Source organism: Convolutriloba macropyga, chromosome 14 (genome assembly GCF_964194025.1).
Source record: "Convolutriloba macropyga chromosome 14, txConMacr16.3, whole genome shotgun sequence".
Lineage (NCBI taxonomy): Eukaryota > Metazoa > Xenacoelomorpha > Acoela > Convolutidae > Convolutriloba > Convolutriloba macropyga.
The window spans coordinates 19,955,972-19,979,303 of NC_134481.1; the positions used below are offsets into that span (position 1 = coordinate 19,955,972).

General features: G+C 35.1%; 1 protein-coding gene across 1 annotated transcript in view; it reads left to right on the forward strand.

The window, feature by feature from the left end:
• Nucleotides 1-1,172: 1,172 nt before the first annotated feature.
• The window catches only part of LOC142353264 (uncharacterized), a 31,941-nt gene continuing 9,781 nt past the window's right edge, over nt 1,173-23,332 (forward strand). The window contains exons 1-2 of the mRNA XM_075405495.1: nt 1,173-1,411; nt 10,464-10,531. Of these exons, the coding sequence (XP_075261610.1) occupies nt 1,233-1,411; nt 10,464-10,531 (247 nt within the window). The 5' untranslated portion in view covers nt 1,173-1,232. The remainder of the gene's footprint in view (nt 1,412-10,463; nt 10,532-23,332) is intronic.

Below are 23,332 nucleotides of genomic sequence, written 5' to 3' on the forward strand. Positions count from 1 at the left end.
TTAAAAATATGAGTAATCATTTGACAAAATAGAGCAGATTTTTAATTGGTTAATGGCTCTACAAAATTGCAAAAGATGAAGAACCCTAAATACTGACTACGTTATAAGCTATTGTGAGCAATAAGATTCCACGTAAAATTCTATGTAAGCAATCTGCTTAAAGAGCTGAAGTTCTTTTTTTTCTGAAGTGGTGAATTTATGTAAGAATTTTGCTGAACTTTTGAAGTGTTGAGTTTATGTAAGAAATGTTTTGAAAGTTTCGAATTTGGAGTTTTCGAAGTGCTGAATTTTTGTAGGAGAAGTGCTGAAAAATGTGCTGAAATTGTGTAAGAAATGCGTTGACAATTGCTGAAAAAATTTTTAATCGGCACATTCAGCGTATTCCTTACAAAATTTCAGCGTATTCAGCGCATCTCTTACAAAATTTTCCCCTCACATCCGCTCACATCTCAACCCCGATACTGGTCAAGTCTAATTCCAAGTCTAGGTATCAGTACTGATTCAGAGCACGTTTAAGACTTGTCAGACTTGGCAAGTCTAAGCCAAGTGCGAAAATAAAATTCCGTACGCGGATCAAACCGACGATCTCTCGCTCACAATATTTTTGTCATCCTTTCTGCTCCACCGCAACTGTTGAACGTTCGTCTTTTGCGCCGTTAAAATACGCTTGAAAGAAGCGAATTTCAATCAGAAAACGAGCAAATTATATTACATGGGAGACTTGCATTTACAATTAATCAGTACTGATTTGCACTTGGAATTCGGTACGGGTTGGTAATTTTCCGAATAATGGGTCTCCACAGAGCTAACCGTTACCAAATTGAAAAATTTAGTGATTTTAAGGCCTGTGAATATCGCTTACCCATTCGATTTGACAACACTTTTGCGTACGTAAAATCAGCCTTATCTGATTTTTCCAATGTATTAAAGATGGGATGTGGGTATACTCACAATTAAGGGCAAAGTGTCCCTTTGCAATTCGAAACCGGCTCTGCTAACTAAAGCTCAAGTCCAGGCACCCGCACCTGCGTCCTGCAAATCATTAGAGCTATAACGCGTAAGTATGTTGGCACATGAAGCGCTTAAAAAAATCTTGACGAGTTGATAACTATAAAAACTACACAAGTCTTTTTTAAAAAAAAAACAATGATTGGCATTTTGGTCCCAAACAACAGACAAATCCGTGCTCACTGCCGAAGAAACAACTAGCCCACTTCGTGCTGACATTTATTATGATGATAGCTGCGATTGCACTGTGTGCTGCAGTCTTGTGGATGCAAGCTGACCTCTTCAACGAACACGAGTACACTCTAATCATTGTGAACAGAAACCCAATAGACTTGGCGAACGCTCTGCTAATTGCAATCGTGTCTGTGACTTGCATCTCGTTTCTTGTCGAGATAGCTTTGTGGTATGTACATTCTGGTTAAGTTTTTTTTAAAAAAAATGAACAACCGGGGCCGATATGCCACTCTGCAGAAAAACGCATAATTATGTAACATTGGCGGTAAATGCGTTGAATTTATGTAATATCTAAATACGGTGAAAAGAACACAACACCGTTTTAAGCGTTGATATTACATAATTTAGCGTTTCCAAGCGTACATCCTACCTCATTTTATTGTTTCTAAGTGTAGATCTTGAATTTTTTTGGCGTTTTGGGCGCGGATCTTTCATAATTTTGGCGTTTCTAAAAGTATATAAATTTGTAAATTTGAAAATAGAAAAAAAAACAAACAGCAGCTGTTTTAATCGAGTCTAGGAGACATTGAAATCCAAATATATTTTCTATAGAAGACCGCGGTGATAGGCGGATTCAATTCTTGCAAGATTCTTGCAAGATGATTCAAAAAATGCAAGATTCTTGCAAGAATCTTGTAAGAAATGAATCTTGTCCAAACCATTGAAAAGTCGTTTATAGCTTTGATTGGTAATTCAAACTACCGATTGTGATGTCAAGACAGCTTTCATAAAACTCATAGATGTCCTAGTGAAATTAAAAGTGTTGCAAGAATCTTGAAAGAACCTTGCAAGCTTTTGATCTGCTAAAAATCTTAAAAGCAGTTTCTCTAGAATGAAAATTACTACTTAAAGAGAAAACCACACATTATATGACGTCAGCCAAACCAGAGAAAGTTCACATCACTTTCAAAAAGTTAACCAAAAAATCATTCTGGAAAATTAAAAAAAAAGTCAGGTTTCAACATGATTTCAGTCGATTTCCCGACAATTGATTAACTATTTCAGCTCATCCGACCGTCAAAAGCAACCAAGTAACCAGGACAAGAAGTAAATGTAGATTCAAAATCTTGCAACATCCTTGCAATATGGATGCAACTCTTGTAAGATTCTTGCACGAAAAAAGGAAGAACTATGCGTTCCGTTGCAAGATTTATTGCAAGATTCTTGTAAGATTTTAAACTTTTCATCAGTAGGGGATCCCCAGGATTCCCCAGAGTCTCAATCAGTAAGTTACGTTGTTTTTTTTTTGCTAATGAGCATAAATCAGTTTTCGAAATGACAGTTTTTCAATAAGGTTATGAGAGTTATGAAAACCTAAACAAAATTGGTTTAGAACATTCTCAGTGTTTATATAGTCTGCACTAGTATTTTTATATAGAATGATGCCTACAACAAGTTTCATAAATGTTATTAGTTTCATATGAGCAACTAAATTTTCAAGAACAATTATTTTCTTTCTCGTCAATGAATTAATTTAATCTGACAGCAATTTATGTCCGATGTTTCTACTGCTTGATGGACTGATTGTGATCTGAGTAGTTTAAAGCTGGTTCAGATTAGTAAGGATGAAAACTGTGAGATATTCCGTCCAGCTTATCCTAAGTTCGTCTTTGTCATGTTATGTTTTATATTGTCTGGCGGTTAACAATTAGTGCCTTGTCTCACACGGAAAATTGTGCAAAAAAACCAGTACAATTTTTGTACCTTAATACCTGAAAACTGCAACTGAAAATTGAGAAATCTTCAAAATTGAGCAAAATCAATTGGGAGTGCTCTTTTTGTTAACAAAGTTTTGCATTCAAACTACAATTTATGTAATCTTGGACAGCTTTTAGTTTAAAATTCTTCTTCTGGAAGAAACAATATCCACAGAGCAAATAGAAACGCATCTATTTATTATCTAAAATTAATAGCCGCCCTCTTCTCAGCCGGCTATTATAGCTCTCCTATGTTTTTTTTACAATTCAAAGAATTTGAATTGTATTGGGGCGCTGTCTTTTTACGACTCGAAGAGGAGTATTGGAGAAGTCCTTTTTTTTAATCAATTTTATTGGAGTGATTTTTGAAGCGGGAAATGAAACGTGTGAAAAAATTTGGAGTGATTTTGGCGCTGAACAAAAGTGAAGAGCGGAGCAAAAAGAGAGTGGTTTTTGTTCATACCGCTGTTTTTGAGAGAGCGAGAAAATGATGTGTGAAAAAATTTTCTCTAAGCGATCGATTTTTTTTTATTCACGTGCGGCATTTTAAAGCAGTTTTTTTATTTATTTTCGGTTAAGAGGTTTGGTTATGATTTTGTTTTAATTTTAGCCTGGTTTCGGTAGTGCTTTGAAGGTTTTTCGGAAATTCATGTGAATTTTATGATAAGTCTTTAGGAGGTTTTTAATGTATTTTGCTGATTTTCGGGCTAATTTTTGCGTTTTTTGACGATTATTTTATGTTACTGGCTCAAATGGGTATTGAAGAAACCCCTTCTACTTGAGCAAATTTATGATAACATTTTGTTACAGTTTTGTGGGTAAGAATCATTTTTTTGATGAGAAATTTGACAAAAAATGGCGAAAATTGGAACTATTTTTCTTAATTTTTTGAAGTTTTTCGTTTTTTTTTTCTGTTTTTAGCTAAATTTCTTTGCCTGGTATGACTTGCCTATTGTTTTGCGAGCAACTGGATACCCTTTTGGCTGAAAGTAATTTTTCTTTGGATTTATATATTTTTGAAATATTAAAAAATTTAGTAACTTTTTCCAGTTTTTCAGTGAAAGTTGTTTTTAAGAGCTGTTTTTTTCATAATTTTAGCCTAAAGTATTTTTTCCTAATTCACATAAGTGGTTTTTTGTAAGTACTAGTTGTTTTGATGAAGTTATTTGGGCAGAGATATTTTTTTCGGGATCTCAATTTATAACAAATTTTGATCAGATTTTTTATCATATTTTAACAGATTTGATTTTATTGTTTTTACTTTTTGGTTTCATGACTTTGTTTCAAGATAATCATAAATTAGTGAAGGCACGTTTTGTTTGGTGAGTAGTTGGATGGCGTTTAAATGGATTTTCACTTCGAGTCGTTTCCGGAATTCTTCCGGCTATGTTTTTAAGATCTGTTCACACATTTTCATGATAATTGGAGTCAAATTGCAGTAGTGATTTTGGTCACGCCGAAACAGGAAGTGGAGCGAAAAAGCGAGTGGTTTTGCGGCGTGAAATTTTTTCGCTCTAAATTTAAAGGAGAGTGAGAAAACGGTGTTTGAACAAAAATTCGCTTTCTCGCTAGTGGTTTTTCTGTTCACATGCGGCTATTTCACTTTGATTTCTACTGTTTTTTTTTTCGATTTTTTGGATGGATTTTTTTACTAAATGGTTTTCCCAATCCATTTATAGCCCGTTCTAGGTATAGTTGTCGGTTTAGTCAATGAATATTCTTTGAAATATACGTCAGGACTTGTCCTGCTATGTTTTTTTTACTTCGTCGAATTTTTTTTTCGCTTTACCCACTTTGCCGCTTTTTCGACATTTTGCGTGAAATCTTTTTGACTTCTCTAGGCGAGTTTCACTTTTCTGTCATTCTGCTCCAAGTCCTTTTAAACAGCAGCTGCTCAGCAAAGCAATTTAGAAATGAAGAGAGTCAGTATAAAAACAATCAGAGTCAGAAATAGAAACGGTATAAACCCAAAGAGCCCATTTTTAGATGTCCGGTACTTGAACTTGTTATCATAAGTTTTAGTTACCATCTATAATGCTTATTGGTATTGATGCTAGACCCTGTAGCCTCTCAGTGTGAGATAGGAGTGTGTTCAATTACGAAATGACATCAAAATAAATCGCACTTAAAAACGTTTTTATACAATTTTTGTTGAGTTTTTCTTTTTTTTTCAACCCCAATAGAGTTATGGAAATCAACGGCGGCTATTTTCTGGCAATCTGCCAGGTATTTTTGATATTGCTGGCAGATATTTCTCTCAAAATAACGATTCATTTTTTTTGTTTTGTTTCTGGCTAAATACAATGAGGGTTTGATTGAATTATTCTATAATCACCAATGTTTTCAGAAATTTGTTTCTAACTTGGTTATGTGATCAAGATATCATAAAATCACGATAAATCATTAATTGCTCTCAAACGAAGTCGGTCTTCTTTATGCGATTTAGCAAGGTTTGATTTGCATTGTTGTTTCGTTAGCGACTGAAAGAGTTCAGCAAGTATTTTTTATACTGATCTTTGTTTAATAGTTCGTTTCCTTTTTAGTGTTTGTTAGAAAAAAGGTTTAAAAATTTGTAGTTTCCAATAGAGAAATGTGCAGATCTTTGATGATGCAAACGCTGCGTTTAATTGATATCTTGCTAACAGTTCATCCTGTATGTGTTTCCCTTTTAAAAGGGTCTCTAAATTTTGACAATTTCTTTTATTAATTGGTTATTTTGCAATCCAATAAAAATCCTTCAATATTTAGGCATTTTTCAGGCATTATATTTTGATAAAAAGATAGTACCAAAAATATTGTGGAAAAACTTTTTAATGACTAAAGAGTTTTATGCTTTATCAAGATAACTCAAACTTGATTTTATTAAAAAGTATATATCCCAGACGTTCAGTGTAAAGTCTGCAACCTCAAATTTTGTTTCCAAAGTTCGGCAAAAAATGCACCAAGAAGCATCAAAAATTTTTGTAAGGAGCTCAAATTTACCAAAAGACCAAGAAATTGTTGCGCTTTTTGACCAGTTTGATTAAACAGCAACTCTTTTGGAGTAAAAATGAGGAGTAAAAAATGAAAAAATGAAATAAGCAGAGAAAATTTTTTTAAAAAAGACATTCAAGTGAAGCATTCGCAATAGTCTGCATACCAAAAAAATTGTTTGATCAAAAGCAACATTAGACGGCAATCTCTGAAAGACAACAATACCAGACGAAGAAAGCATAGACTTGAGTAACTGGATGATACATCTATCATAGCAGGTTTTGAATCTCCTAAAAAATTGAATCAGTTTAACCAACACAAAAATTGAAGCAGAAACGATTGAGTAAGAGCCTACAAAACAAAAGCGTCGTCATTACTATATAGAAGCGTATTAGAAAAGTGATCAAGTATTATTTTTGAAAAAGCACACACACTGCTCAGTGCAACGTTTCCCGGTAAAAATTGATTTTTCCCGGTAATTTTCCCAATAAATTTCGCTAAATTCCCAGCGGAAAAATTACCAGGAACCCCAACTGGATTGACGTTTAATGGTAACTTACGGTAATTTCTCGACATCGTGACCAGGAATACCAGGAACTTTGTCAAGAAAAATACCAGAAAACTTGGGCATCACAGTAATCTGTGTTTTTTCCTGTCAATCCTGGTAATTTCCTGACAGAAATTAGCATTTTTAGCGGGAAATAAAAGGAATGGTAATTTTCCCGGTTTTCCCGGCAGGATTTACCGGGAATCGTTGCACTGGGTACAGAACAAAATCGTCGTCGTTAATTTATAGAAACATATTAGAAAAGTGATCAAGTATTATTTTTGAAAAAACACACACTGCCCAGTGCAACATTTCCAAGTAAAAATGGAATTTTCCGGTAATTTTCCCAATAAATTTTCCTAATTTCCCGGCCGGAAGATTACCAGGAATCCCACCGGGAATGACCTCTAATGGTAACTTACGGTAATTTCTCGACGTCGTTACCGGGATTAGCAGGAACTTTGTCAAGAAATTACCAGGAAATTCGGGCATCATTTCGGGAAAACACCAGGACATTAAGGTAATTACCAGGAAGATACCAGGATAAGCGGGGAAACCTTTCAGGAAATTACCAGGTTACGCGGGGAAACCTTCCAGGAAATAACTAGGATAAGCGGGGAAACTTTTCAGGAAAATACCAGGATACGCGGGAAAAACTTCCAGGAAAATAACAGGATAAGCGGGGAAACCTTGCTTTGGACTCAAAAAAAGCCAAAAAGACTTTGTAAACCGAAATCAAAGTGTAAATAGTAAGTTCAATGTTGTTTCGAAAAATGAGTCTTCTAGCATTAGGATAGAGAGAGCTAAGTACTTAAAAATTCCATCTATTAATAGCCACAAAACGTTGGCTGAAGTCATTATTGGCGTTCTCTTGTTTTTATTATTCCATCAACAGGATTTTTGTTACGACCATATGGCGTCACAATCACTTCAAATATGCATTTTTTCATTCATTCATGCATTTTCAACTGAAGTACGGGCGGGACATCATTTTTCACTCTTAGTGGAGTAAATTTGTTCATTCGCATGATAAAGTTTTTGATAACCTTTGACTTAACTCTCTCTCTCTCTCTCAAAAATGCCTTCCTCGCTCTGAAATTGGCTTGAGTGTGTGCCACTCTAATAGATAAGGTCAAATGAGTGTGTGTCACTCTAACTGAATGGTGTTTGAGGGCAGCTAACAGAATAACAAATGCGTTAAACATATCCTTAAAATACAACAGCTCAGAGACTGCAGATCTACAAAGATATTGCGGCTATTTTCTAGCGATCTGCCAGCTATGTTTTAAATTGTTTTACATCGCAAAGCACACAAAAAATTTTGTCAGCCTGAAGGAAACAAAGCATCAAAAGGGACAAGACTGAAGAGCAAACTGACTGAGTTATGTCTTCATGGGATAACAAAAAGTTGTTTCTGAAAGCGAAACCGATAACTTGTGGTACTTCTGATACTCAGACACAGCTTCAAAGGTAACCATAAATGAATGCAAAATTATCGAATTCCCTAATTCTTTTCCAAACAATTGGCGTCGAAAACAGTTACTAAATATAGCAGACTCAAAAAAAAGTATTTTTTATTAATTGCCCTCGTAGAGAATCAATTATTGTAAACGGGTGCGTCTTTTTTATGCAAAATTTTTGCTCGACAGTTCTGACTTTTTGAGTGACTTTTGCGCCCTTGACTTTTTGCGTTTAGCGTGATCTAAAACTCTTTCTCAATCGCAATTTCAAGCAGCTGAACTGAATTGGCGGCCTTTTAATACTAAAAGTCAAATGAAATTTGCGCTGGAACAGGTGCCATTTTTCACTTTAAATCTTAATAGTGGTATATATTAACCTCTAATGTGGTTATTTGAAGCACGCTAGTGAACTTCTAAGTCCCATTCCTCCCTCCAGACTCAAGCAGGCTTCAATAGATTCGAGCTCACAATAGTCGTTCGAGAGCAAATCTTCCGAAGTTTAGTCGGTTATGTTTAAGACTCTACAGAATTCATTTGTCAATTTTTATAATTTGCCTTTAATTTCAGATTGGTAAGAGAAAAAATTGTAAAAAGGCAATTTAAAATAATGCAAGCGGAAAAAGTTTTTCTCAAAAACTTGTTATCCCATGCGCGCAAAAAACATTTTGAATCATATTGGTTTCTTCGAATAGCTTTTTGTCTTCTACTATTACTATTTGTGTTGTGTGACTAATTGCTCTTCAGCGAAGTTCATAGCAATTATTTTAAACGTGTGTGTCTTTTTTATGCAAAATTTTGTTTTGACAATTTTGACTTTTCGAGTGACTTTTACGCCCTTGACTTTTTGCGTTTCAGGTGATCTAAAATTCTCTCTCAATCACAATTTTAAGCAGCTGAAGTCAATTGGCGACAATTATATACTAAACGTCAAATGAAAAATGCGCCAAAAGTGGAGCCATTTTTTACTTTAAATCTTAATAGTGGTATATGTTAACCTCTAATGTGGTTATTTGAAGCCCACTATTGAACTTCTTAGTCCCATTTTGACTGTTCATCCCTCCCTCCTCCACCCGGGCTGAAGCAGGCTGCAATTGATTAGAACTCCAACTAGTCGTTCGAGAGCAATTCTTCCGAAGTTTAGTCAGCTATGTATAAAGGTATCAACCCAATAGTAACCCTACACTTCATTACAATCTCGCTTCATTACAATCTCAGTAATAACCCTACACTTCATTACAATCTCAATTTTCTCTTGACAATTTTGACTTTTCAAGTGACTTTTACGCCCTTGACTTTTTGCGTTTCGCGTGATCTAAAATTCATTCTCAATCACAATTTTAAGCAGCTGAATTCAATTGGCGGCAATTAAACACTAAGAGTTAAATGAAAAGTGCGCAATAGTGGTATATGTTAATCTCTAATGTGGTTAATTGAAGCCCACTATTGAACATCTAAGTCCCACTTAGGCTCCCCCTCCCTTCCTCCTTCCCCGGACTGAAGCAGGCTGCAATTGTTTAGAGCTCCAACTATTCCTTCGAGAGCAATTCTACCGACGTTTAGTCGGTTATGTATAAAAGTATCAGCCTATTAATAACCCTACACTTCATTACAATCTCAGTTCGTTTGACTAACAAAAAGGCGTGCAAAAACAATAATCCAAGAGTGTACTATGGCCTGTCATTTTTCATAGTTATCAGTTTTGCACTACAACCCTTTTCGGATGATTTTTAAAAACAAAAAATGATGAGGACAAACATTTTTAAAGTTCCATTAATTTCATGTTTATAAACTTTGCATTTTTTTTAAAAAAAAATTGAAAATATTAGCAAGTATAGACCAATCTCAACTGAAAAGTGTTGCTGCAATTTTAAATATTTCTTAAAATGAAAAAAGCAATGGCTCATTTAATCTATAGAAACGGTTAGGATAACTAAAAACGCCGGAAAAATGTCTAAAAACTTTCAAAACTTTTTTAACATGAGATGTGTTCGGAACACCTGTAGCTTGTTTTAAATACGTGAAAGAGAGCTCCTTTAAAAAAAACTTAAAATTTTTTTTCGAAATTGACAGGAAATTATGTCAAAATTAGTTCGGAAACTTTTACAGAAAAAACTTCCTACACAAATTTTCCTTTAAATTGAAAAATTATTCCAATAATATGATGGTCTGGGATGCCCTCAAAAGACCAAAATTATCTCAATGGGTCAGTTTAATGTTCGTACGTTTCTTTTTTTATCACTCGCGGAACGATGATCAAAAATTTTTTTGCAAGAATTATATCGAAAAGTCTCGTGTGAAGCTGATTGTCTTGTTTATTAGCATCGAACTTGCCCTGGCTGGTGGTTCATGAGCTAGATAGTTATCTATTTCGAATTCAATCTCTAGGGCATATGTCATAATGTCACAAAACTTCTTATTATAGCCTCGGTTCTCTCATTTAGAAATTGATCATTAGCACCCAAGCTCTCAGTGTTGAGATGATGATGGAGTTGAAACTGTGTTCATTTTAATGTGAACAAGACTTATAATAAATGTTTATTTTAGGTTGTCAAACTGTGTGGACGATTGTTGCTTTCAATTCGCCATTCTCTTCAGATTCGTCTTTATTCTCGGTTCGTCGCCAAATTTTGCCGATCCAGATGATGAGTGAGCCTGTAATGCGATGAGGGATAGTATTCCATTACAATTTATATACGCCATTATAGGGGTGGGGAAAAGACAATCATGGAGGCTCATAATATATTAGGGGAAAAGCAGGAAACCCAGGTTGAGGTCCAGGCCAAAATCGTCTCTGATCAGAACGACCCAGACCAAAGTGACCTCTGATCACACTATCATGAGCACGAATGTTAATCTTGATCAGGCTATTGTGCGCTCCATTCCGCCTATAAGTAGACTAGTGTGCACTGGAAACCACCTCTGATCAGACTCCTGTTCGCTCGGACTCACCTCGGATCACACCTAATTGCGCTCGAAATTGCCTCGGATCAGACTCAAGTGCGCTTGAAATCATCTCTGATTAGACTCAAGTGTGCCCGAAGTAGTCTGATTAAAGAATGATTTTAAATTTGGACAACTCTCTTATTATCGCTATAATATACTCTGTTTATTTAAAAATAATGTTTTTATAGCTCCAAAGCTGTAGGCTGAGCGTAGCTACATTGCGGTGCTCTTGGTTTTTTACAATTCAAAGAATTTGAATTGTATTGGGGCGCTGTCTTTTTACGACTCGAAGAGGAGTATTGGAGAAGTCCTTTTTTTAATCAATTTTACTGGAGTGATTTCTGAAGCGGGAAATGAAACGCGTGAAAAAATTTAGAGTGATTTTAAGGGCTGAACAAAAAGTAAGTTCGGAGCGAAAAGAGAGTGGTTTTTGTTCATACCGCTGTTTTTGTGAGAGCGAGAAAATGATGTGTGAAAAAATTTTCTCGAAGCGAGCGGCAGTTTTGCAGTTTTTCTTTTTTCTTAGTCTCAGACAAGTTTCTTGGCCTATTATAACTAGCCCATTGTTTTCCGAGCTTTCTTTTGCCCTAAAAGAAAAGGAATTTTACTCGGCTTTACGTTCTCTTGTACTATTAAAAAAACTCAAGTTAAAAAAACTTAAGTTTTTATAGTTTTTTTGTTCAATTGGTTTTTAAATGCCGTTTCTAGGCGAGTTTCACTTTTCTGTCATTCTGCTCCAAGTCCTTTTAAACAGCAGCTGCTCAGCAAAGCAATTTAAAAATGAAGAGAGTCAGTATAAAAACAATCAGAGTCAGAAATAGAAACGGTATAAACCCAAAGAGCCCATTTTTAGATGTCCGGTACTTGAATTTGTTATCATAAGTTTTAGTTACCATCTAAAATGCTTATTGGTATTGATGCTAGACCCTGTAGCCTCTCAGTGTGAGATAGGAGTATGTTCAATTACGAAATGACATCAAAATAAATCGCATTTAAAAACGTTTTTATACAAAAATCAATATTTGTTGATTTTTTCTTTATTTTCAACCCCAATAGAGTTATGGAAATCAACGGCGGCTATTTTCTGGCAATCTGCCAGGTATTTTGATATTGCTGGCAGATATTTCTCTCAAAATAACGATTCATTTTTTTTGTTTTGTTTCTGGCTAAATACAATGAGGGTTTGATTGAATTATTCTATAATCTCCACTGTTTTCAGAAATTTGTTTCTAACTTGGTTATGTGATCAAGATATCATAAAATCACGATAAATCATTAATTGCTCTCAAACGAAGTCGGTCTTCTTTATGCGATTTAGCAAGGTTTGATTTGCATTGTTGTTTCGTTAGCGACTGAAAGAGTTCAGCAAGTATTTTTTATACTGATCTTTGTTTAATAGTTCGTTTCCTTTTTAGTGTTTGTTAGAAAAAAGGTTTAAAAATTTGTAGTTTCCAATAGAGAAATGTGCAGATCTTTGATGATGCAAACGCTGCGTTTAATTGATATCTTGCTAACAGTTCATCCTGTATGTGTTTCCCTTTTAAAAGGGTCTCTAAATTTTGACAATTTCTTTTATTAATTGGTTATTTTGCAATCCAATAAAAATCCTTCAATATTTAGGCATTTTTCAGGCATTATATTTTGATAAAAAGATAGTACCAAAAATATTGTGGAAAAACTTTTTAATGACTAAAGAGTTTTATGCTTTATCAAGATAACTCAAACTTGATTTTATTAAAAAGTATATATCCCAGACGTTCAGTGTAAAGTCTGCAACCTCAAATTTTGTTTCCAAAGTTCGGCAAAAAATGCACCAAGAAGCATCAAAAATTTTTGTAAGGAGCTCAAATTTACCAAAAGACCAAGAAATTGTTGCGCTTTTTGACCAGTTTGATTAAACAGCAACTCTTTTGGAGTAAAAATGAGGAGTAAAAAATGAAAAAATGAAATAAGCAGAGAAAAAATTTTTTTTAAAAAAGACATTCAAGTGAAGCATTAGCAATAGTCTGCAAAGCAAAAAAAATTGTTTGATCAAAAGCAACATTAGACGGCAATCTCTGACAGACAACAATACCAGACGAAGAAAGCATAGACTTGAGTAACTGGATGATACATCTATTATAGCAGGTTTTGAATCTCCTAATAAAATTGAATCAGTTTAACCAACACAAAAATTAAAGCAGAAACGATTGAGTAAGAGCCTACAAAACAAAAGCGTCGTCAATACTATATAGAAGCGTATTAGAAAAGTGATCAAGTATTATTTTTGAAAAAGCACACACACTGCTCAGTGCAACGTTTCCGGTAAAAATTGATTTTTCCCGGTAATTTTCTCAATAAATTTCCTTAATTTCCCGGCGGAAAAATTACCAGGAACCCCAGCTGGATTGACGTTTAATGGTAACTTACGGTAATTTCTCGACATCGTGACCAGGAATACCAGGAACTTTGTCAAGAAAATACTAGAAAACTTGGGCATCACAGCAATCTGTGTTTTTTCCTGTCAATCCTGGTAATTTCCTGACAGAAATTAGCATTTTTAGCGGGAAATACAAGGAATGGTAATTTTCCCGGTTTTCCCGGCAGGATGTACCGAGAATCGTTGCACTGGGTACAGAACAAAATCGTCGTCGTTAATTTATAGAAACATATTAGAAAAGTGATCAAGTATTATTTTTGAAAAAACACACACTGCCCAGTGCAACATTTCCAAGTAAAAATGGAATTTTCCGGTAATTTTCCCCATAAATTTTCCTAATTTCCCGGCCGGAAGATTACCAGGAGTCCCACCGGGAATGACCTCTAATGGTAACTTACGGTAATTTCTCGACATCGTTACCGGGATTAGCAGGAACTTTGTCAAGAAATTACCAGGAAATTCGTGCATCATTTCGGGAAAACACCAGGACATTAAGGTAATTACCAGGAAGATACCAGGACAAGCGTGGAAACCTTTCAGGAAATTACCAGGTTACTCGGGGAAACCTTCCAGGAAATAACTAGGATAAGCGGGGAAACTTTTCAAGAAAATACCAGGATACGCGGGAAAAACTTCCGGGAAAATAACAGGATAAGCGGGGAAACCTTGCTTTGGACTCAAAAAAGCCAAAAAGACTTTGTAAACCGAAATCAAAGTGTAAAAAGTAAGTTCAATGTTGTTTCAAAAAATGAGTCTTCTAGCATTAGGATAGACAGAGCTAAGTACTTAAAAATTTCATCTATTAATAGCCACAAAACGTTGGCTGAAGTCATTATTGGCGTTTTCTTGTTTTTATTATTCCATCAACAGGATTTTTGTTACGACCATATGGCGTCACAATCACTTCAAATATGCATTTTTTCATTCATTCATCCATTTTCAACTGAAGTACGGGCGGGACATCATTTTTCACTCTTAGTGGAGTAAATTTGTTCATTCGCATGATTAAGTTTTTGATAACCTTTGACTTAACTCTCTCTCAAAAATGCCTTCCTCGCTCTGAAATTGGCTTGAATGTGTGCCACTCTAATAGATAAGGTCTAATGAGTGTGTGTCACTCTAACTGAATGGTGTTTGAGGGCAGCTAACAGAATAACAAATGCGTTAAACATATTCTTAAAATACAACAGCTCAGAGACTGCAGATCTACAAAGATATTGCGGCTATTTTCTAGCGATCTGCCAGCTATGTTTTAAATTGTTTTACATCGCAAAGCACACAAAAATTTTTGTCAGCCTGAAGGAAACAAAGCATCAAAAGGGACAAGACTGAAGAGCAAACTGACTGAGTTATGTCTTCATGGGATAACAAAAAGTTGATTCTGAAAGCGAAACCGATAACTTGTGGTACTTCTGATACTCAGACACAGCTTCAAAGGTAACCATAAATGAATGCAAAATAATCGAATTCCCTAATTCTTTTCCAAACAATTGGCGTTGAAAACAGTTACTAAATATAGCAGACTCAAAAAAGAGTATTTTTTATTAATTGCCCTCGTAGAGAATCAATTATTGTAAACGGGTGCGTCTTTTTTATGCAAAATTTTTGCTCGACAGTTCTGACTTTTTGAGTGACTTTTGCGCCCTTGACTTTTTGCGTTTTGCGTGATCTAAAACTCTTTCTCAATCGCAATTTCAAGCAGCTGAACTGAATTGGCGGCCTTTTTATACTAAAAGTCAAATGAAAATTGCGCCGGAACAGGTGCCATTTTTCACTTTAAATCTTAATAGTGGTATATATTAACCTCTAATGTGGTTATTTGAAGCACGCTAGTGAACTTCTAAGTCCCATTCCTCCCTCCATACTCAAGCAGGCTTCAATAGATTCGAGCTCACAATAGTCGTTCGAGAGCAATTCTTCCGACGTTTAGTCGGTTATGTTTAAGACTCTACAGAATTCATTTGTCAATTTTTATAATTTGCCTTTAATTTCAGATTGGTAAGAGAAAAAATTGTAAAAAGGCAATTTAAAATAATGCAAGCGGAAAAAGTTTTTCTCAAAAACTTGTTATCCCATGCGCGCAAAAAACATTTTGAATCATATTGGTTTCTTCTAAATGCTTTTTGTCTTCTACTATTACTATTTGTGTTGTGTGACTAATTGCTCTTGAGCGAAGTTCATAGCAATTATTTTAAACGTGTGTGTCTTTTTTATGCAAAATTTTCTTTTGACAATTTTGACTTTTCGATTAACTTTTACGCCCTTGACTTTTTGCGTTTCAGGTGATCTAAAATTCTCTCTCAATCACAATTTTAAGCAGCTGAAGTCAATTGGCGACAATTATATACTAAACGTCAAATGAAAAATGCGCCAAAAGTGGAGCCATTTTTTACTTTAAATCTTAATAGTGGTATATGTTAACCTCTAATGTGGTTATTTGAAGCCCACTATTGAACTTCTTAGTCCCATTTTGACTGTTCATCCCTCCCTCCTCCACCCGGGCTGAAGCAGGCTGCAATTGATTAGAACTCCATCTAGTCGTTCGAGAGCAATTCTTCCGAAGTTTAGTCAGGTATGTATAAAGGTATCAACCCAATAGTAATCCTACACTTCATTACAATCTCGCTTCATTACAATCTCAGTAATAACCCTACACTTCATTACAATCTCAATTTTCTCTTGACAATTTTGACTTTTCGAGTGACTTTTACGCCCTTGAATTTTTGCGTTTCGCGTGATCTAAAATTCAATCTCAATCACAATTTTAAGCAACTGAATTCAATTGGCGGCAATTAAACACTAAGAGTTAAATGAAAAGTGCGCCAAAAATGGTCCCATTTTTTTACTTTATATCTTAATAGTGGTATATGTTAATCTCTAATGTGGTTAATTGAAGCCCACTATTGAACATCTAAGTCCCACTTAGGCTCCCCCTCCCTTCCTCCTCCACCCGGGCTGAAGCAGGCTGCAATTGAATAGAACTCCAACTAGTCGTTCGAGAGCAATTCTTCCGAAGTTTAGTCAGGTATGTATAAAGGTATCAACCCAATAGTAACCCTACACTTCATTACAATCTCGCTTCATTACAATCTCAGTAATAACCCTACACTTCATTACAATCTCAATTTTCTCTTGACAATTTTGACTTTTCGAGTGACTTTTACGCCCTTGAATTTTTGCGTTTCGCGTGATCTAAAATTCAATCTCAATCACAATTTTAAGCAGCTGAATTCAATTGGCGGCAATTAAACACTAAGAGTTAAATGAAAAATGCGCCAAAAATGGTGCCATTTTTTTTTACTTTATATCTTATTAGTGGTATATGTTAATCTCTAATGTGGTTAATTGAAGCCCACTATTGAACAACTAAGTCCCACTTAGGCTCCCCCTCCCTTCCTCCTCCACCCGGGCTGAAGCAGGCTGCAATTGAATAGAACTCCAACTAGTCGTTCGAGAGCAATTCTTCCGAAGTTTAGTCAGGTATGTATAAAGGTATCAACCCAATAGTAACCCTACACTTCATTACAATCTCGCTTCATTACAATCTCAGTAATAACCCTACACTTCATTACAATCTCAATTTTCTCTTGACAATTTTGACTTTTCGAGTGACTTTTACGCCCTTGAATTTTTGCGTTTCGCGTGATCTAAAATTCAATCTCAATCACAATTTTAAGCAGCTGAATTCAATTGGCGGCAATTAAACACTAAGAGTTAAATGAAAAATGCGCCAAAAATGGTGCCATTTTTTTTTACTTTATATCTTATTAGTGGTATATGTTAATCTCTAATGTGGTTAATTGAAGCCCACTATTGAACATCTAAGTCCCACTTAGGCTCCCCCTCCCTTCCTCCTCCACCCGGGCTGAAGCAGGCTGCAATTGAATAGAACTCCAACTAGTCGTTCGAGAGCAATTCTTCCGAAGTTTAGTCAGGTATGTATAAAGGTATCAACCCAATAGTAACCCTACACTTCATTACAATCTCGCTTCATTACAATCTCAGTAATAACCCTACACTTCATTACAATCTCAATTTTCTCTTGACAATTTTGACTTTTCGAGTGACTTTTACGCCCTTGAATTTTTGCGTTTCGCGTGATCTAAAATTCAATCTCAATCACAATTTTAAGCAGCTGAATTCAATTGGCGGCAATTAAACACTAAGAGTTAAATGAAAAATGCGCCAAAAATGGTGCCATTTTTTTTTACTTTATATCTTATTAGTGGTATATGTTAATCTCTAATGTGGTTAATTGAAGCCCACTATTGAACATCTAAGTCCCACTTAGGCTCCCCCTCCCTTCCTCCTCCACCCGGGCTGAAGCAGGCTGCAATTGAATAGAACTCCAACTAGTCGTTCGAGAGCAATTCTTCCGAAGTTTAGTCAGGTATGTATAAAGGTATCAACCCAATAGTAACCCTACACTTCATTACAATCTCGCTTCATTACAATCTCAGTAATAACCCTACACTTCATTACAATCTCAATTTTCTCTTGACAATTTTGACTTTTCGAGTGACTTTTACGCCCTTGAATTTTTGCGTTTCGCGTGATCTAAAATTCAATCTCAATCACAATTTTAAGCAGCTGAATTCAATTGGCGGCAATTAAACACTAAGAGTTAAATGAAAAGTGCGCCAAAACTGGTGCCATTTTTTTTACTTTATATCTTAATAGTGGTATATGTTAATCTCTAATGTGGTTAATTGAAGCCCACTATTGAACATCTAAGTCCCACTTAGGCTCCCCCTCCCTTCCTCCTTCCCTGGACTGAAGCAGGCAGCAATTGATTAGAGCTCCAACTATTCCTTCGAGAGCAATTCTGCAATTCTACCGACGTTTAGTCGGTTATGTATAAAAATATCAGCCTATTAATAACCCTACACTTCATTACAATCTCAGTTCGTTTGACTAACAAAAAGGCGTGCAAAAACAATAATCCAGGAGTGTACTATGGCCTGTCATTTTTTATAGTTATCAGTTTTGCACTATAACCCTTTTCGGATGATTATTAAAAACGAAAAATTATGAGGACAAACATTTTTAAAGTTCCATTAATTTCATGTTTATAAACTTTGCATTTTTTTAAAAGATAAAATTGAAAATATTAGCAAGTATAGACCAATCTCAACTGAAAAGTGTTGCTGCAATTTTAAAAACTTCGCAAAATGAAAAGAGCAATGGCTCATTTAATCTATAGAAATGGTTAGGATAACTAAAAACGCTGGAAAAATGTCTAAAAACTTTCAAAACTTTTTTTTCAAATTTTCCGCAATTGTAATTTAACTTGAATTCGAAACAAAGATCGTGTTAGAACTTAGTGGTTAACATGAGATGTGTTCGGAACACCTGTAGCTTGTTTTAAATACGTGAAAGAGAGCTCCTTTAAAAAAAAACTTAAAAACTTTTACAGAAAAAAATTTCCTACACAAATTTTCCTTTAAATTGAAAAATTATTCCAATAATATGATGGTCTGGGATGCCCTCAAAAGACCAAAATTATCTCAATGGGTCAGTTTAATGTTCGTACGTTTCTTTTTTTATCACTCGCGGAACGATGATCAAAAATTTTTTTGCAAGAATTATATCGAAAAGTCTCGTGTGAAGCTGATTGTCTTGTTTATTAGCATCGAACTTGCCCTGGCTGTTGGTTCATGAGATAGATAGTTATCTATTTCGAATTCAATCTCTAGGGCATATGTCATAATGTCACAAAACTTCTTATTATAGCCTCGGTTCTCTCATTTAGAAATTGATCATTAGCACCCAAGCTCTCAGTGTTGAGATGATGATGGAGTTGAAACTGTGTTCATTTTAATGTGAACAAGACTTATAATAAATGTTTATTTTAGGTTGTCAAACTGTGTGGACGATTGTTGCTTTCAATTCGCCATTCTCTTCAGATTCGTCTTTATTCTCGGTTCGTCGCCAAATTTTGCCGATCCAGATGATGAGTGAGCCTGTAATGCGATGAGGGATAGTATTCCATTACAATTTATATACGCCATTATAGGGGTGGGGAAAAGACAATCATGGAGGCTCATAATATATTAGGGGAAAAGCAGGAAACCCAGGTTGAGGTCCAGGCCAAAATCGTCTCTGATCAGAACGGCCCAGACCGAAGTGACCTCTGATCACACTATCATGAGCACGAATGTTAATCTTGATCAGGCTATTGTGCGCTCCATTCCGCCTATAAGCAGACTAGTGTGCACTGGAAACCACCTCTGATCAGACTCCTGTTCGCTCGGACTCACCTCGGATCACACCTAATTGCGCTCGAAATTGCCTCGGATTAGAATCAAGTGCGCTTGAAATCATCTCTGATTAGACTCAAGTGTGCCCGAAGTAGTCTTATTAAAGAATGATTTTAAATTTGGACAACTCTCTTATTATCGCTATAATATACTCTGTTTATTTAAAAATAATGTTTTTATAGCTGCAAAGCTGTAGGCTGAGCGTAGCTACATTGCGGTGCTCTTGGTTTTTTACAATTCAAAGAATTCGAATTGTATTGGGGCGCTGTCTTTTTACGACTCGAAGAAGAGTATTGGAGAAGTCCTTTTTTTTAATCAATTTTACTGGAGTGATTTCTGAAGCGGGAAATGAAACGCGTGAAAAAATTTGGAGTGATTTTAAGGGCTGAACAAAAGTTAAGTTCGGAGCGAAAAGAGAGTGGTTTTTGTTCATACCGCTGTTTTTGAGAGAGCGAGAAATTGATGTGTGAAAAAATTTTCTCTAAGCGAGCGGCAGTTTTGCAGTTTTTCTTTTTTCTTAGTCTCAGACAAGTTTCTTGGCCTATTATAACTAGCCCATTGTTTTCCGAGCTTTCTTTTGCCCTAAATGGAAAGGAATTTTACTCGGCTTTACGTTCCCTTGTACTATTAAAAAAACTCAAGTTAAAAAAACTTAAGTTTTTATAGTTTTTTTGTTCAATTTGTTTTTGAATGCCGTTTCTAGGCGAGTTTCACTTTTCCGTCATTCTGCTCCAAGTCCTTTTAAACAGCAGCTGCTCAGCAAAGCAATTTAAAAATGAAGAGAGTCAGTATATAAACAATCAGAGTCAGAAATAGAAATGGTATAAACCCAAAGAGCCCATTTTTAGATGTCCGGTACTTGAACTTGTTATCATAAGTTTTAGTTACCATCTATAATGCTTATTGGTATTGATGCTAGACCCTGTAGCCTCTCAGTGAGAGATAGGAGTATGTTCAATTACGAAATGGCATTTATGGAGGTTCAGGGTTCACAATATTTGTCCTAGTTGTGTAGCCAAAAGTATAATAAACTTGAGTTTAATGCTAATTTGTAAATTTTTGATCAGTTTAGCTGATTTTTAGACGAAATTTAATGATTTTTTGCCTGTTTTTTTTGTTTTAATTCTTTAAGTGGGATTTGGATAAAAACCTGTTAAAAAATATTCAGATACCATTTGACTAAAGTTTTCTTGGTGTAACTCATTTTTTTCTGAGGAAAATTGACAGAAAAATTGAGAAATTTTAAAACCATCTTTCTTATTTTTTGAAGGGTTTCTTTTTTTTTAATCTTAGACAAGTTTCTTATCCTTTTATGACTTGCCCATTTATGACTTGCGAGCTTTTCTTTGCTCTAATTGCAAAGGAAATTTATTCGGCATTATGTTTCCTTGTACTATAAAAAAACTCAAGTTAAAAAAACTTATGTTTTTATAGTTTTTTTGTTCAATTTGTTTTTGAATGCCGTTTCTAGGCGAGTTTCACTTTTCTGTCATTCTGCTCCAAGTCCTTTTAAACAGCAGCTGCTCAGCAAAGCAATTTAAAAATAAAAAGAGTCAGTATAAGAACAATCAGAGTCAGAAATAGAAACGGTATAAACCCAAAGAGCCCATTTTTAGATATCCGGTACTTGAACTTGTTATCATAAGTTTTAGTTACCATCTATAATGCTTATTGGTATTGATGCTAGACCCTGTAGCCTCTCAGTGAGAGATAGGAGTATGTTCAATTACGAAATGGCATTTATGGAGGTTAAGGGTTCACAATAGTTGTCCTAGTTGTGTTGCCAAAAGTATAATAAATTTGAGTTTAATGCTAATTTGTAAATTTTTGATCAGTTTTGCTGATTTTTAGACGAAATTTAATGATTTTTTGCCTGTTTTTTTTGTTTTAATTCTTTAAGTGGGATTTGGATAAAAACCTGTTAAAAAATATTCAGATACCATTTGACTAAAAATTTCTTGGTGTAACTCATTTTTTTCTGAGGAAAATTGACAGAAAAATTGAGAAATTTTAAAACCATCTTTCTTATTTTTTGAAGGGTTTCTTTTTTTTAATCTTAGACAAGTTTCTTATCTTTTTATGACTTGCCCATTTATGACTTGCGAGCTTTTCTTTGCTCTAATTGCAAAGGAAATTTATTCGGCATTATGTTTCCTTGTACCATAAAAAACTCAAGTTAAAAAAACTTATGTTTTTATAGTTTTTTTTGTTCAATTTGTTTTTGAATGCCGTTTCTATTCTTCTTTAATTTTTCATGATATTTATGGAGGTTCAGGTTTCACAATAGTTGCTCAGTTGTTTAGTCGTAAGAATGGGCAATTTTCTCCTTCGAGTCGTTTCCGGAATTCTTCCGGCTATGTTTTTTTTAAGATCTGTTCACACATTTTCATGATTTTTGGAGCCAAATTGGAGTAGTGGTTTTGGTCACGCCGAAACAGGAAGTGGAGCGAAAAAGCGAGTGGTTTTGCGGCGTGAATTTTTTTGCTCTAAAGTTAAAGTATAGTGAGTAAACCGTGTTTGAACAAAAATTCGCTTTCTCGCTAGTGGTTTTTTGTTCACATGGGGGCAATTTCACTTTGATTTTTACAGTTTTTTTCGGTTTTTTGGATCGGATTTTTTTCTAATCGGTTTTCCCAATCCATTCATAGTCCATTCTTGGTCTAGTTTTCTGTTTAGTCAATGAAAATTCTTTGAATTGTACGTCAGGACTTGTCCCGATACGTTTTTTGTTTCGTCGTCTGACGCTCTTTTTTCGTTCTACATTTGTTCACACAGCAAAGCTAAAAAAGTCAAATTTTTTGAATGACTTCTTCCTCTCAATAACGGCAGTTGCGCGTGTGACGTCATTTCTCACTCGCTTTAGCGAAAGTTTTTAGGTTATTTGCGTGATTAGATTTTGATCATACGTGACTTACCTCACTCAATAAAATGACTTTTGCGTTTTAAAACTTAAGTTTAAATGGAATTTGTTTAAGGTCAAAGGTACTCACATGTGCAGTAAAGGTCCCTAATAAGAGACTTCTGTGGAGTCAATTTTAACAAGCTTTATTAATTTATCGCTGAATGTTTTTTAGCCTAGTTGTTTGAGCGGCGTCAATTTTTGTTCAATTTAGATCTGTATCTGTTTCTATCTCTATTATATGGCACGCAGGTCTATTCTTTCGCAGTTATTCCGGCAATCTGCCGGCTATGTTAGTAATATATTCAACTAAGGAAAAGCCAATCCTAAGAGTATTGATAATGAAAAAAGCCGTGTTGAAAAAAATCTAGCATGGCATTGGTGCATAATTTTGACTGAATAGATGAACGTACACAAAAACGTCTTGGTCTACAATTAATAAAAGTTAATTGTAAAGGGTACCGAAGTCGATATTTACTGTACCTATTTTTAGTCAATGCCCCCCTCATGGTAGAGCCAAAATCTCTTAGCTAACAATTGCAGGCAAAATGAAATAAAAAATGCGCCCGAATGGTTTATGATCAGACCCAATTGCGCTCAAAATTTTTCCTGATCAGACTATTTTTCGCTCGAATCCGCCTCTGATCAGACCGTCCGAGACCAAAGTGATCACATATCAGACAACTTTCATACCATTGTCCAGACTAAATTGCGCTCAAAGACTTTCCAGACCATTTCATTCGAAGGCAACATTTGAGGTGAGTTTTAAACATTGAACAATTAAAAACGCACATTGAGGGGGATGAATACTTATTTTATAGCGCAAAGGAGGTAGCTGGTCAAAATCTGGATAAAATTGTCTCTGATAATGGCTGATTTTTGTCTGGATGAA